This window comes from Eutrema salsugineum, unplaced genomic scaffold (genome assembly GCF_000478725.1).
Source record: "Eutrema salsugineum unplaced genomic scaffold, Eutsalg1_0 scaffold_2, whole genome shotgun sequence".
Lineage (NCBI taxonomy): Eukaryota > Viridiplantae > Streptophyta > Magnoliopsida > Brassicales > Brassicaceae > Eutrema > Eutrema salsugineum.
Genome location: NW_006256829.1, coordinates 2,510,825 through 2,526,318, shown reverse-complemented (window position 1 = coordinate 2,526,318; position 15,494 = coordinate 2,510,825). Strand labels below are relative to the sequence as shown.

The window sequence follows — 15,494 nt, the reverse complement described above, 5'->3', positions numbered from 1 at the left end:
ACCACCAGTCTGATATAGAACACGTTAGAGAAGAGGATGAAGCTGACCATACGTTCCAAACAATAATATCAAGTCATTTTGGGTTTTGTTTCATATCAGATTGGTTTGTCTGCTTCGGTTTGAATTTGAGCTATAGTGTTTAATCTTATTACGAGTTCCGACAAGGTTTATGGAAAAAAGGTGGGAAAAATAAAATTTTAATCCGTCCGTGCGCGAAGGACGTGCCTGCAGTTGCTTGAGGAAGGGGTTAATGATTAAAGGAAAAAAAATAGGTTCCTCTCCTCGTTGTAAACCCTTATTACTGAATTCAATTCAAATATCTCTTTTAATGTGTGTTTCTGTTCAATTCTATTCCTTTCGTTGATTAAACAACACTATCATTATTTAGAAGCAACAGTTAGCAAAGAACACAATAAAAATACAAAATTTATTTCAAAAATATTTGGCAGAAAAGAATTGTCTTTAGGTTTGATGGTCAGCTTCATCCTTTTCGCTAAAGTGTTTGATTTCAGACTCGCAGGTCAACTTATAGTTCTGAAATTTCCCTGGATATGATTAAAATGAGAATCACCAATACCAAGAACAATCTGTAGTTGAACTCGATGGAACATGGGGGGCTTGAAAATATAAGTCTTGGGGCTTTAAATCGTCAAGAATCGAAAAAAATGTAGATTTCTCGTTTCCAAAGCTGAGTAGTATGATGAGATAGTGACTTGAGAGTCCTTGTCCACTTTCGTCCAATTTAGGGTTTACCAGTTTTTAAGAATACTTTTCCAAATTTATATTTCTTTTTGTTTTTGGGGCCCAAATTTGGCTTCTTCTTTATATATAACCCCGCGAGAGAGACCTTGACCCTCACCTAAACCTCAATCAAAAATCCGTCAAACTTTTACACCAATCAAATCTCTTTTGCCCATTCAGATTCCTTTGAAACTTTCTGGGTTTCGAGAAATTTTCTATTTTACAATAATTTGTTTTTTAATAATAATCTAATCAAAATCTACTGCGAAGAATCGGAAGCACGAAAATGGGGTGTTGCGCGAGCAATCCAGCAGGAGGTTCAAAGGCTAGTCGGATCTCGCGGTGGCGATCCACCGGCATTGTTGGGCTGCGCGACGCGAAATTGAAGGTCAGATCGTCTGCACTATATCTCTTTTCCTATGAAAAAACCATTGCTGGGGCCTGGGAATCATCATCGAAGAATCTATGGAATTGGTAGATAAACTGTTTGGGTAGAGATGTTTCGGTATGTGATGGTCGCTTGTTTGTGTTATTTAAGAGAGCCAAAAGAGATGAATGCTTGAGAGAGTTTGATTAGACGAAAAGCACAAACTTTAGGCTTTTCGACAGAAAAAAAGCACAAACTTTGCTGGTTGGCTTATGAATGCAGCGTACAAAGTTGTGTTAGCGTTTCTGTTTGGTGATTTTCCACTGGATTAGCTGATTATCTTTTGATGGGTGAATCACTGATTAGTTTTTGTTGAGCAGACATTTCCTAATGAAGTTATTGAAATGGAGAGAGCAGTGCGAACTCTCGATCTAACACACAATAAGATCGGTAAGGTTTCTGGTTTTTTTTTTTTTTTTGGTTCTTTCTCCTTCGTTCTGATTTCTTTCTTCATCGACGTGCTAAGAGTCGTAGTTGAAGGATCTGTATTTGACCATTTATGCAGCTGATGTTCCTGGAGAAATCAGCAAATTAATCAATATGCAGCGTCTGGTGAGAACTTTGCCTCTCTGTACATTATTCAAGATTTCATCATTCCTTTGTGAATTTGTATTGCAGTATTTCGATTCTGTATAATGCTTATTACTACTTACTAGGGATGTTGACTCTTTCCCATCGTTTCTCTGAATTGATCTCTTGAAAGTTGAAACTGTTAATGATTCTAGTTAATCTTGTAAAAAATGCTTAATTTTGGCAGTTAATAGCTGATAATCTAATTGAGCGCCTTCCGGGGAATCTTGGGAAACTTCAATCTCTCAAGGTTTTGATGCTTGATGGAAACCACATCAGCTGTTTGCCTGATGAATGTAAGAAAATTTCTCTTTGATAGAAGGATACTTCTTGTTTTGTTTTTGTCTATCTTAAAACAATTTGTGTCTTTATTATGGTTGTTTTTCCAGTGGGTCAGTTGATACGGCTTGAGCAACTATCAATCTCAAGAAATATGCTCATATACTTGCCCGATACAATTGGTAGCCTACGTAATGTACGTCAACTTCATTCACCCCCAAAGCTTTGCTCAAGGATCTGCTTGACAAATTGTTTAGCTGTCTCTAATAAAATGCATTGACTTGAAAATGCAGCTAGTGCTGTTGAATGTCTCAAACAACAGATTAAAATCCCTTCCAGAATCAGTAGGGAGCTGTGCTTCTTTAGAAGAATTGCAGGCTAATGGTATGGTGATTCGGGAACATCACAAATATTTAGAACATTTTGCTGTTGATTTTCCTTTCTTCTCCAAAGCTTAATGATGATTCGGGATAGCCTTGCAGATAACGTTGTTGAAGAGCTTCCTGCATCACTCTGCAATCTGATTCACTTAAAGTCGCTTTGCTTAGACAATAATCAAGTGAAGCAGGTAGAGAAATTGAAATGTTATCTGTTTCTTCACCTTGTAAACTCTCGAGATTACTGAATCACTGTTTTCTCCTTGTGAAATCTGTTACATTTATGGGTTTTCCAGATTCCAGATGGATTGCTGAAAGATTGCAAGAGTCTGCAAAATCTTTCTCTGCATAACAATCCCATTTCCATGGATCAGTTTCAGCTGGTAAGTCAAAACATAAGTTTTTTCTACAACCTCAAAGAACACTCTTCAAATTGCGTTTTGTGTAACTTAACTATGTGTGTAAATAAAAGATGGAAGGATACCAAGAATTTGAAGAGAGGAGAAAGAAGAAATTTGATAAGCAAATCGATTCGAATGTGATGATCAGCTCTAAAGGACTCGATGTAGGCGTTGATAAATGAAGACTGTCTTTCAACGTCTGTCTCCTTAGTTCGTAAGTTCATTCAGAAAATATAGAAAGATTTGGTATTGGTAATCTCTCTATGTGTTCTTCACTGATGATAAAGATTCCTTCTTCTTTTTTTGTAGGTCGGATTGGTGAATGAGGATCATTGTTTCATCTAAAGATAAGAAAGAAACATTGTTGTAAAACTCTCTCTCTCTCTCTGTTATCGTGACTCTGAAATTCTTATGAACGCATCCACATTCTCGTATGTACGTACGTAGGCGGGTATGTGTGTGTGTATGTATCTGTGTATGAGTGTGTTCCCATTTTCTAATCAAATTTTTAAAAGATCTCGTTGATTAATTTGCTAATTGATGTATAGTGGAAGCTTTCAAAAGCTTTAGAAAAATTTTGATTATTTTCAAAACTTAAAATAAAATAAAGTCTTAAAAGTCCAAAACCAAAACCAAACCGACCGTACCTTTTAAACCAAAAATCCAATCGTAAGTATTTGGACTTTTACCAATCGCCTGACCCGACCCGAATTCAACCCGTTTCGTTTTTAAACAAAGCCAAAGCAGCGTAAGCGAGGGTCATTTTGACTAATCTACTTTTTTTTTTTTTTTTTTTACATTACGTTTCGAAGAAACCGAAGAGAGAAGATAATTGGAGGAATCATCAAATTCAAAAATCATCTGCCATCTGGGCTTTACTTTCTCCGAACAAATTCGCCGTCGGGAATATCTCAAATAAGGAGGAAGTGCGCTGCGAAGGTAAACCATTTCTGTGCTTGAATTCGCCTGTATATCTATATAAGATATGTACGGTTTATATGCTTATCCAGTTTCTTCTCGTGTTCAATCCGATTCTGTGAAAAAACCTGAAATTGGCTCTGCGATTTAGTGTTTGGTACACTCTTTTCATGAACTCGTTCCTTCTTTTTTCTTCTTTGTTGCTGTTGCAATTTTATCCTTTTGTTGAAATTAGCCTTGAAGTCGGAGAGTTGATTTGAGTAGAAGCAACCAGGATTTCAATCTATTTTTATTAATTTAGCGAATAATTGACCCTGTGTATTTGACCTACTTAGCTGTTTTGTATATAGTCTAGTTTGATTTGAGCTGGAGATGACAACATTTTCGAATTGTTTAAGTTAGTTGTACAACACACAAAGACATGAAAAGTGTTTCTCTAGGCTAATGATTCATTTGCCTTTGCAGTGGTAGTTACTGTATTTAAATGTCGAGTAGCTCGGGAAGTTTCTCAGGAAGCTGTAGCTCGGCATCTAGTTCCAGAAGTGATTGCGAAAACTCGTTTGATGCTGAAGAACTTTTGCAGATAGGGTCAATACGCAGGGAGGTAAACACTTCATTTCCCGCTATTTACTGTTACGTGCTTATACAAATTGGACTCGGATATTCATTGTAAAGCAGCTTTTGACTCTTAGATTGATGAAGTTGATTTTTTTTTTTTTTTTTTGTGCTCTTTGATTCGTAATTGGCAGCTAAGGAAAGAAAAGGATATGCTGAGAGAATCGCAGCCTCGTAGTATCGAACTAGTCAGAGTAAACTCTTCTTCTTGTTTAATATGATGAACATTTCAGGGAAAGTATTTCCTCATTCTCTTGATTGTGTTTTTTACAGAGGTTGGAACTCCAGACAAAGTCATTATCGGAATCTCGCTTAGAAGACACTGCAAGAATTCGGACGATGGAGAAAGAGTTGTTGAATTGCTATAAAGAAATTGGTAATTCCTACTTGAGCCAAGCAATTTAATGTTTTTTTTTTCATCTGAACTAATTACACGCAGCGTATATCATTTCTCTTGTCTTGTAGATTACTTGCGAGATCAACTAATATTTAGAAGCAAGGAAGTGAATTATCTCAATGAACATGTGCACGATCTTGAACACAAATTGGCTGAATCAGGGAACTTGGAAGAAGAAGTTAACTGTTTGAGAGAGGAGTTGTGTATGTCTAAATCCGAGCATTTGTTGTTGTTGCAAGAACTCGAGAGCAAAGAAACAGAGCTACAGTGTTCGTCTCTTTCTATAGAGAAACTGGAGGAGACCATCTCATCCTTAACGTTGGAGTCCTTGTGTGAAATAGAAAGCATGAAGCTTGATATAACAGCGTTGGAGCAAGCACTCTTTGATGCAATGAATATCCAAGAAAAAAGCATCCAAGAAAAAGATGAATTAAGAGGAATAATCAAGGAGGTCCATTTTCAGTCTCAAGAGGCATACGAGAATGCTAAGTTCTTTGAGAAGCAAAACGAAGAGCTGAGGGAGAGAATTGCCGCTTCTGAAAGGAGTATCAAAGAATTTTTTCAAAGTACTAAAGAACGGGTAGAAAGTGAAAACGAAAAACCCCTAAACGCAGAGTGTTTCTTTGCTGAATTGAGCCATGTGCTTCCAGTGCCCAATGAAGTGCGGTAAGATCCAGCTTAAAGACTTGTTTGATATGTCTAATGTTGAGCTGTCAACGTTTCTAATAATGTTGGTTTCTGTCTCACAGCGAATGTTTCGATGCAATCGTCAAGAAACTAGAGCTTTCCCGGAATGTAAATTTGACTGATACAGTGGAGGGTATGGGCAAACAGATCCAGCTGCATAAAGATCATGTGAAGCAGCTCAAGGTACTTTTGTCTAACTGAGCAACTTTATTTACTGCCTTTGGTACCATTACACCTCTCTCATGAAGTGGCTCAATGTAACTAGTTTCACCGTTGATATATGGTATGTGCAGGACGAACTGAAACAGGAGAAACTCAAGGCGAAAGAAGAAGCGGAAGACCTTACGCAAGAAATGGCTGAATTAAGGTATAAGATGACATGTTTGGTCGACGAAGAACGCAAACGCCGTGTGTGCATAGAACAAGCATCATTACAGAGAATTGCAGAACTAGAAGCACAGGTACTACTTACTGATGCTTCCCTTATTTTTTTCTTTTAGTTTTTGTCAAGCATGCGAAAATCTGAAGATTCTCTTCTAAACTTCTCGTGTTTTTTTGTGTTGCTTTTAGATCAAGAGAGAGACGAACAAGCCCTCTTCCACTGATATGATGCCTCTTTCCGGGTTATTGAAAAAGTCGTGAGCTTTGATGTTTAGCTTTACCCAAATTCACTCATCTTCACATTTCTGAGCATCATCCATGGATTTTACTTTGAAAGTGTCAGCTACCACTAGAGCACATCAACTCGCAGGATGATCATTAATCCAGAGGCTTGAAGTGGCAGAAGAGACAAATAACAGAAGTTTGAATTTAAACATCAGATTAAATGTCTCAAAGAAATTAAGTTTTAGAGGTTTTTATTTTTTCCCCCCGGTTTTGTGTACATAATCAAATGCTTGGAACATAGAAATAAAGTGGGTCGAAGTTATTGGTGTAGCTCGAGATCCAATTTAAGAACTCATCTTTGGGCCTTGTGAGTGTATATTCTTTGTTTGCTTTGATAAGAAGAAAACGGAATGTGTCTAAATCTTAACTGCAGTGTTTTGTAAAATTTTCTCCCATAAAAATTAGTTTGATAGAATCATAGAACTATATATAATTGAAATTCGAGCTAAATTCAGAATGCAATAATATATTGTTCGGATTTGATTGAGTGCAGGTCGATGTTTAATATTTGTATGTGACTATATATTGTTAAAAGGGTTTTAGGATTTAGGAATAAACTATAAGATCACAAAATTATAGAAAGTAGTTTGAGAAAGTAAATGTTACAAAAGAAACACATTTTCTCGTAATTATCCCCTACCTAGGGAACTTCACCCTACTTATTAGATTACAAACCATACTTACTCTTGTAGTCTTGTTAGATTTTGTAGTTAATTTTTACGAGAAAATGAATATCTAGGGAAAACAAAATTTTGATTTTTTTCCTTCCACACGTTTGTTGTTTTTTAAATTTTGATTTTAATATCAACGTTTATTAGTTGCAAAAGTTTCTCACCTGTTTCCTCTCCCCTTGATAAGGATTCGAAATTTCAAACTCAGTTCTTGGGGTTTGTTTCCGCGTTAAATTCTTCTTCTTCTTCTTCGTATCTGCAATTTCTTACTAAGAAACCTCAATCTTCTTCCGTCGACTTCTTTTCTGGGCTCTATTCGCTCATTCAGGTACGCCGCAATTGCGATTTGCTTTTCTTTTGCTGCACTGTGATTCTCTCTTCCTTCGTCCTCGATTCTTGATAATTCTTTTTCTTACGCGCGATCCGGGGAAATTTAGGTTTATTGTTTGGATTCTGATAAGATACTAATTTCCCTTAATTTCTTTTCGGGGGATGTGTTTCTAGTTCTGCTAATTTTCAATGGATTTATGATCGATAGTTGATCAAGAGATACAACACTAAATAAATCGTACTTATCACACTCATGCATGTTCTTAGGTCTGCAATCTACTTGATTGATGGAAATTGGACTTGAGGAGTTCTTAGTTTTGGATTTCTGCAGGAGAATTTTTCAGGTCTGATACAATGTTTGGTTTGAAGAAACCCCGGGAAAGGCTTTACAAACATAAACCGGCTGATTCTGGGTTTCACTCATCTTCCAAATCAAATCCTTTTGATTCAGATGATGAATTGGATGATGATAAATACACCTTGAAGCCATCAAATAGGATTTCCCCTGAACCTTCTGTAGCCGCTAAGAATCTCAGCTTGAACCCTTTTGATGGTGATGATGACGATGATCATGAGGCCAAGAAAAGATTCACTTCGTCATCGAAACAATTGTTGACTTCGGATGCAAAGAGCCGGTACAGGAATGGTTTCCGTGATTCAGGAGGTGTGGAGAACCAGACGGTTCAGGAGCTTGAGAGCTATGCTGTGTACAAGTCTGAGGAAACAACGAAAACCGTACAAGGGTGTCTGAAAGTGGCACAAGGCATAAGATCAGATGCTACCAGGACTTTGGTCATGTTGAATGAGCAAGGCGAGAAAATTACAAGGACACACCAAAAGGCTGTTGATATTGATCATGATCTTAGTCGGGTGAGACGCCAAAGACAGGAGATTGAGATTTTCAAAACCAATAATCAAGTAGCTCCTTTTTGGGAGGGTATAAGATCTTATTGTATGTTTTGTGTGTTTCGTTTCAGGGTGAGAAGCTACTTGGGAGCCTCGGAGGCATTTTTTCAAGGACTTGGAAGCCAAAGAAGACTCGTTCCATAGCTGGTCCTGTCATAACCAGAGGTTTACTCTTCTTTGGCTGATCACTTCTAAGGAATGAATCTCTTGCTTGTTACTTTACCTAACTCACGTTTTTCTGAGTAGGTGAATCCCCCAAGAGAAGAGTTAACCACCTAGAGACTAGGGAAAAGCTGGGGTTGAACCATTTACCCAAACCAAAATCAAGAACCCGTGAACCACTCCCTGAATCCGCTGATGCCTATCAGAAATTAGAGGTTTGGACTTTGGATTTCTCTCCCTTCTCTCTTTCTGGGGTTTCAAAAGTTGTCTTTTTTTGTTTTGCAAATATATTGAGAATCATACTGTGTTAACAGATGGAGAAAGCAAAGCAAGATGAAGGACTTTCAGATTTAAGTGATTTACTCGGCGAGCTGAAGAACATGGCTCTTGACATGGGAACTGAAATCGAAAGGTTCTCTCTCATATCTTCTATCAACTCTCTATACATACGTTCTCTAAGAGTTTCCGCGTTTCTTCCCTCGATAAAACTGGTTTATAAATGGAAATCGCAGGCAAAACAATGGACTTGATCATCTTCAAGATGATGTCGAGGAGCTCAACTTCAGAGTGAAACAATCTAATCAACGGGCTCGCCGTTTACTCAGGAAGTAGAAGCAGTCATAACTCTTGTGTTAAGAACCTAGCTCGTCAGCTTCTCCATTCTGCTGATGAATTTGTTTCTTTAAGTCAAACAGAGGTTTCAATATTTTAGTTCTGATCTTAATAAAGTTGTAACATTTGACTCCAACAATTGCAGAATCCTGTGAAATTAACAGACAATGACAGTAGTTGCAACATTTGATTCCAAAGCTTCAGTTTGAAATAAAAAATGAATAACATGAGTTTTGTCTGTAAAATATGATTAGGATCAAGAGGAAGAAGAAGACACAACAGACATGAACTCTTGATCTGATTCCAAAGCTTCCATAAACTCTGGAAGAAGACATACTTCCAAATCAATGCTTCCTCCTCCTTCTCTTCCGGGATAAGCCGATACCTTCCCATCATGCTTGTTGTTATAACCGCTTCTAGCCGCCACAGCCTTTCCCAGCCCAAACTCGCATCCGTACTTGTTAAACCTCGGTGAGCTTCCCATATGAACAAGGTTCGGCTTGGAAAACTTCTCCGATTGCAAACCAGAAAGAGACTTCAACCATTGATCAATCTCGGAAGCGATCTTTTGGCCAGTGTGTTCATTTACAGCTTGATGCAGTTTTAACGCAGCCCATCCAAAATCATTCTCCAATAGATTACCAATTCTTGTAGTCGTACTTGCAAGAGAGACGTAAACCCCAAAGTGATTCATTGGCAATGGTGGATTCATTCTTGATCTGTTTCCAGCAACAAGCCTGCAAGTTGTTTCTTGATCATTTGGTACTTTTCTTGCTCTTGTGATGCTTCTCCAAATAAATGCTGTTAACGACTGCAAAGAAGAGATCTTCGTTGTTCCGCATTCTTGATTCGCCTTTGATTTCAATGATCTGACTGTTTCTGATGAGAAATGGAACATTCTCACTTTCAAAACCGGAGATTCGAATCGAGTACTAATGGACTGATCAAGTGGACTGAAGGGAAGCCTGCAAATAGGACCGTAGGCTTCACGAAAGATTGGAGGATTCTTGAGACAAGAAAACTTGTTGTGGGTGGTATCTTCTTCTGAATTGAAGATCTCAGACAAAGAGTTGAAGAACTGCCAGAAGGAACTTCCGTCTCCAATCGAATGATTCATAGACATTCCTATGAAAACTCCATCTACCAATTCTGTTACCTACACACGCACGTTTCAGGGTTTAAAACCAGTCACTAGCTATAACACTATGTTACAAGCTCGTTATATAAAAGAACAGCCTTTACCACTACAAATCTGATAACATATGTACACATGATGGAATAATTGTACCTTGACTGATAAAAGACTCATGGTTTGGCCATCGAGATTCACTGCTTTGTGATGATCAAAGAAAGATTGAACGACCAAAGGAACATATTTGGACCCTACAATGTTTGATACACTTAGATCCGATTTTGCATGGATAAACCCAGCTCCAGGACTGTTTTCACAGTCCACAAACACCGAGTGAGATCTCGGATTTTCTGTTTTCGAAGTCGAGAGACGACCTGCGAGAGGGTAAAAATGGACAAGTGTTGTTGCTAGAGAGTCTTTAAGCTTTTGCAGAAAAGCCTCCATGAAGTCTTTTGGCTGGACTGCATCAGCAGATTCAGATGCAATTGATGGTTTGATAAAGAGAAGACCCTTTTGGATGTACTGGATTGAGAGCATCACATGATCCAATGGTGAAAAATGGTATTGCTCTTTTGATTTTTCAGGGAGGGTTTTGGGTTTGACGAAGCATTGCGATAGAATCTTTACTTCCAATGATGAAGAAGAAGAAACCATTTTCCTTTGTTTCTTTCTTTCAATGTTTCTTTGTTGTTTTTCAATTTTCATTCTTATGTATATATATACAGTAAACAGCTATATCATTCCATGTTGAACACGATTATCTAGTTATACGATTTTAACACGATTTTCTAGTTATAGGATTTTAACACGATTATACTGCTACATCATCTAACGTGTTTAACACGATTCTCTAGTTCAACAATAATTAGATTTTTTAATTCCACGTTGAACATGATTCTCTAGTTAAGCTTTTTAAATTAAGGGTCATGTATTCATCTGCTTCTCTCTTTTAAGGGTTAAACTCCAATACAAATTGATAATCCCAAATTAACTAACACATGCATGATTAATGATTTCAACTAAAGTCTCACAATCTCATCAACTGAATAACACATGAACACATAGTTATGATTGGATGATCTCAGTCTGGTGGGACGCCAAAGACAGGAAATTGAGATTTTTAAAACCACTAACCAAGCAGCTCTGTTTGTTTTGGGAGGGTAAAAACTCTCATTATATGTTTTGTGTTTGGTTTCAGGGTGAGAAGCTACTTGGGAGCTTGAAAGGCATTTTTTCAACGACTTGGAAGCCAAAGAAGACTCGTTCTATAGCCGGTCCTGTCATAACGAGAGGTTTACTCTTCTTTGGCTGATCACTTCTATGGAAAGAAACTCTGGCTTGTTACTTCACCTAACTCACTTTCTTCTGAGTAGGTGAATCCCCCAAGAGATGAGTTAACTACTTAGAGACTAGGGAAAAGCTACAATCAAGAACCCGTGAACCGCTGATCTTAAATAAATTTGTAACATTTGAACCGGTGAAATTAACCAACAAAGACATTTGATTCCATAGCTTCAGTTTTGAAAGAAAAAAAAAAAAGAGAATGACGTGGAGTTTTGTGTCTGGAAAATATGAGTAACTAGGATCAAGAAGAGACCAGAGACATGAACTCTTGATCTGACTCCAAAGCTTCCATAAACTCTGGAAGAAGACATACTTCCAAATCAATGCTTCCTCCTCCTTCTCTTCCGGGATAAGCCGATACCTTCCCATCATGCTTGTTGTTATAACCGCTTCTAGCCGCCACAGCCTTTCCCAGCCCAAACTCGCATCCGTACTTGTTAAACCTCGGTGAGCTTCCCATATGAACAAGGTTCGGCTTGGAAAACTTCTCCGATTGCAAACCAGAAAGAGACTTCAACCATTGATCAATCTCGGAAGCGATCTTTTGGCCAGTGTGTTCATTTACAGCTTGATGCAGTTTTAACGCAGCCCATCCAAAATCATTCTCCAATAGATTACCAATTCTTGTAGTCGTACTTGCAAGAGAGACGTAAACCCCAAAGTGATTCATTGGCAATGGTGGACTCATTCTTGATCTGTTTCCAGCAGCAAGCCTGCAAGTTGTTTCTTGATCATTTGGTAAGTTTCTTGCTCTTGTGATGCTTCTCCACATTAATGCGGTTAATGACTGCAAAGAAGAGATCTTTGTTGTTCTGCATTCTTGATTCGCCTTTGATTTCAGTGATCTGACTGTTTCTGAGGAGAAATGGAACATTCTCTCTTTCAAAACCGGAGACTCTAAATGAGTAACAGATTGGTCAAGTGGACTGAAGGGAAGCTCGCAAATAGGACCCTGCACTTCACGAAAGATTGGAGGATTCTTGAGACAAGAAAACTTGTTGTGGGTGGTATCTTCTTCTGAATTGAAGATCTCAGACAAAGAGTTGAAGAACTGCCAGAAGGAACTTCCGTCTCCAATCGAATGATTCATAGACATTCCTATGAAAACTCCATCTACCAATTCTGTTACCTACACACGCACGTTTCAGGGTTTAAAACCAGTCACTATAACACTATCTTACAAGCTCGTTATATAAAAGAACAGCCTTTATCATTGCAAATCTGTTAACCAGTCTGTTACAAAATAAAAGAACAGCCTTTTTATCACTACAAATCTGTGTTACACATGAATGAATAAGGTATATATATTACATACACATGAATGAATAAATGTACCTTGACTGATAAGAGACTCATGGTCTGGCCATCGAGATTCACTGCTTTGTGATGATCAAAGAAAGATTGAAAGACCAAAGGAACATATTTGGATCCTAAAATGTCTGATACACTTAGATCCGATTTTGCATGGATAAACCCAGCTCCAGGACTGTTATTACAGTCCACAAAAACCGAATGAGATCTCGGGTTGTCTGTTTTCGAAGTTGAGAGGCGACCTGCGAGAGGGTAGAAATGGAAAAGTGTTGTGGCTAGAGAGTCTTTAAGCATTTGCAGAAAAGTCTCCATGAAGTCTTTTGGCTTGATTGCATCATCAGATCCAGATGCTATTGATGGTTTGCTAAAGAGAAGACCCTTTTGGATGTATTGGGTTGAGAGCATCACATGATCCAATGGTGAAAAATGGTATTGCTCTTTTGATTTTTCATGGAGGGTTTTGGGTTTGACGAAGCATTGCGATATAATCTTTACTTCCGATAATGAAGCAGAAGGAGGAGAAGAAGACGAAGAAATCATTTTGTTTTTTTTTGTTTGTGTTTTTTTTTTTTTATTACCTTTGTTAGGTTATATATAGATAGCATCCAATGATAATACAATCACTATTTTTAAGTTTGCCACGTGGAACACGATTCACTTCAATAAAAGACGACAAAAAAAAAAAAATCTTCAATACTAATGGATAAACTCAAATTAAAAAACACACACTTGATGATCACATTGTTATGATTAAAATTTTAACAGAAACGCAAAACATTCAATCCAACAAACCCAATTTATTTAGAGATATATAAAAACATATATATGAATAAGATCAAGAAGAAGAGACAAAGGACATGAACTCTTGATCTGATTCCAAAGCATACATAAACTCTGGAACAAGACATACTTCCAAATCTATGCTTCCTCCACCTTCTCTTCCTGCATTAGCTGATATCTTCCCATCAAACTTACCTCCATAACCGCTTCTAACCGCAACCGCTTTCCCCATTCCAAACTCGCATTCATACTTCTCAAACCTCGGTGAGCTTCCAATGTGAACAACCATCGATCCCAAAAGCGTTTCTAAATGGAAAATAAATGATGACTTCAACCATTCCTCGACTGTCTTTGAGATCTCTTCACTAGTGTTTCCTATCACAGCTTGATGCATTTTCAAAGCGGCCCATCCAAAATCATTTCCGAGTAGTTCACCTGATTTCACGGTCATCGACCTTATAGCTGAAATACAATTACCAAAATAGTTCAAAGACAATGGTGGATCCATTCTTGCTCTATTGTTAGCTGCAAAGCTGCAACGAGTTTCTTCATCGTATGGTAATTTTCTCGCCCTTGTGATGCATCTCCATATCAATGCGGCTAACGATTGAAAAGAAGAGATGATTGTTGTTGCTGTTCCACATTCTTGATTAGCCTTTGTTTTCAATGATCTTATTGTTTGTGATGAGAAATGGAATATTCTCTCCTTCAAGACCGGAGACTCGAATCGGCTGATGAATTCGTCAGAGTGAGTGAAAGGAAGGTTGTGAACAGGTCCGTACCCTTTAGGAAACCATCGTTCAAGGACCGGAGGATTCTTGAGAAGCACGTTATTAGTTTCTTGTGCATTGAAAATCTCGGACAACGAGTTGAAGAACTGCCATAAGGAACTTCCATCTCCAATCGCGTGATTCAATGACAATCCTATGAATACTCCATCCACCAATTCTGTTACCTAAATAATCAAACACAATCCTTAATCTTGTACATGTTGCTGATTAAAAACAAAAAAGACGACCATAGTTTATTCTAAATGATTCAGATGCATAGCTATATACAAGAATGAATAAATGTACCTTGAGTGACAAGAGACTCATGGTGTGACCATCATGGCTCACGGCTTTATGATGGTCAAAGAAAGATTGAACAACCAAAGGAACATATTTGGACTCAACAACGTCAGATACACTTATATTTGATTTGGCATGGATAAATCCAGCTCCAGGACTGTTATTACAATCCACAAATACCACGTAGGATCTCGGATCATCAGATTTCGAGGTTGAGAGGCGACCCGCGAGCGGATAGAAATGGACAAGTGTCGCGGCCAAAGAGTCTTTAAGCTTTTGTAGCCAAGTCTGCATGAAATCTTTTGGGCTTATTGGGTCATCAGAGTCAGATATTATTGATGGTTTGAGAAAGAGAAGACCCATTTGGATGTAATGCATAGAGAGCATCACATGATCCAACGGTGACAAATGGTATGGCTCTTTCCATTTTTCAGGCATGGTTTTGGGTTTAACGAAGCATTCCGATACGACTTTTACTTCCGATGAAGGAGAATCCATTTGAAGAAGATGAGCGTCTCTACTTCTCTACTATTTTTTTCCTGATTCTTCAAAGCTACTCCTAAAGCATAACAACTGAGGTTCTTATATAATTTAATCATTTTGAGGTTTGTTCAAATAGTTTAACTTTGGCTAAAGAGAAAAATATAGCCTTTACTAGATTATAGTTCAAAATAGTTTATAGCTTTTAAAAGCAATTACTAGCATATTTATTTAATATACCAGCATATTTATTTAAAATTAAGCTATTTTAAAAATATCAAATTTTATGTTTTTCAATTATCAGCAAAAATCCAAAATTCCCAAAAATAATACAAACTTAATAAAAAAACATAATAATATCTACTAGTAATAATTTTCTTTGATTTCATTTACTTAATCAAAGTAAATATTGACTACTCTGAAAACATGTTACATATATCAGTTCAAAACAAAATATATATCATTTTTCTACTGGTTAACATTTATTTAATAAATTATTTCAATAAATAGATACTAATCAACACTATAATTAATAAAAATCTACAGCTAAAATCTTACATCTAAGTTTTTCTTTTATAAATAATGTTAAATTTACTATAATATAATTAACCATCAATT

General features: G+C 37.3%; 6 protein-coding genes across 7 annotated transcripts; 3 read left to right on the top strand and 3 right to left on the bottom strand.

Moving 5' to 3' along the window:
• The first annotated feature begins 842 nt into the window (after positions 1-842).
• LOC18016639 (plant intracellular Ras-group-related LRR protein 7) lies at positions 843-3,246 on the top strand. Its single transcript, XM_006399210.2, has 10 exons — positions 843-1,129; positions 1,489-1,558; positions 1,674-1,720; positions 1,926-2,034; positions 2,128-2,213; positions 2,311-2,401; positions 2,500-2,585; positions 2,691-2,777; positions 2,867-3,009; positions 3,105-3,246. Exons 1-9 carry the CDS (start codon positions 1,028-1,030, stop codon positions 2,975-2,977), a joined length of 789 nt encoding a protein of 262 aa, XP_006399273.1. The 5' UTR covers positions 843-1,027; the 3' UTR covers positions 2,978-3,009; positions 3,105-3,246.
• Positions 3,206-6,369, top strand: LOC18016638 (lamin-B2). The gene is made up of 9 exons (XM_006399209.2): positions 3,206-3,246; positions 3,608-3,734; positions 4,179-4,317; positions 4,463-4,522; positions 4,602-4,704; positions 4,794-5,391; positions 5,475-5,595; positions 5,706-5,873; positions 5,983-6,369. The coding sequence occupies exons 3-9, from the start codon at positions 4,198-4,200 to the stop codon at positions 6,052-6,054; spliced, it is 1,242 nt and encodes a 413-aa protein (XP_006399272.1). The 5' UTR covers positions 3,206-3,246; positions 3,608-3,734; positions 4,179-4,197; the 3' UTR covers positions 6,055-6,369.
• Positions 6,370-6,919: 550 nt separating this feature from the next.
• On the top strand, positions 6,920-8,981 carry LOC18016637 (SNAP25 homologous protein SNAP33). Of its 2 annotated transcripts, none has more exons than XM_006399208.2 (6): positions 6,920-7,077; positions 7,411-7,949; positions 8,057-8,150; positions 8,232-8,362; positions 8,462-8,559; positions 8,660-8,981. In XM_006399208.2, exons 2-6 carry the CDS (start codon positions 7,434-7,436, stop codon positions 8,757-8,759), a joined length of 939 nt encoding a protein of 312 aa, XP_006399271.1. In that variant the 5' UTR covers positions 6,920-7,077; positions 7,411-7,433; the 3' UTR covers positions 8,760-8,981. The 2 variants fall into 2 exon arrangements, with proteins under 2 accessions (XP_006399271.1, XP_006399270.1); XM_006399207.2 differs by having other exon boundaries at positions 6,929-7,077; positions 7,347-7,949.
• Positions 8,954-10,551, bottom strand: LOC112086808 (uncharacterized acetyltransferase At3g50280-like). Its single transcript, XM_024156693.1, has 2 exons — positions 10,048-10,551; positions 8,954-9,915 (listed from the first exon to the last, which is right to left on the bottom strand). The coding sequence occupies exons 1-2, from the start codon at positions 10,543-10,545 to the stop codon at positions 9,016-9,018; spliced, it is 1,398 nt and encodes a 465-aa protein (XP_024012461.1). The 5' UTR covers positions 10,546-10,551; the 3' UTR covers positions 8,954-9,015.
• A 779-nt stretch (positions 10,552-11,330) lies between these two features.
• On the bottom strand, positions 11,331-13,092 carry LOC18016636 (uncharacterized acetyltransferase At3g50280). Its single transcript, XM_006399205.2, has 2 exons — positions 12,571-13,092; positions 11,331-12,364 (listed from the first exon to the last, which is right to left on the bottom strand). Exons 1-2 carry the CDS (start codon positions 13,084-13,086, stop codon positions 11,477-11,479), a joined length of 1,404 nt encoding a protein of 467 aa, XP_006399268.1. The 5' UTR covers positions 13,087-13,092; the 3' UTR covers positions 11,331-11,476.
• A 262-nt stretch (positions 13,093-13,354) lies between these two features.
• LOC18016635 (uncharacterized acetyltransferase At3g50280) lies at positions 13,355-14,894 on the bottom strand. Its single transcript, XM_006399204.2, has 2 exons — positions 14,403-14,894; positions 13,355-14,281 (listed from the first exon to the last, which is right to left on the bottom strand). The coding sequence occupies exons 1-2, from the start codon at positions 14,892-14,894 to the stop codon at positions 13,382-13,384; spliced, it is 1,392 nt and encodes a 463-aa protein (XP_006399267.2). The 3' UTR covers positions 13,355-13,381.
• Between the last annotated feature and the right edge of the window lie 600 nt (positions 14,895-15,494).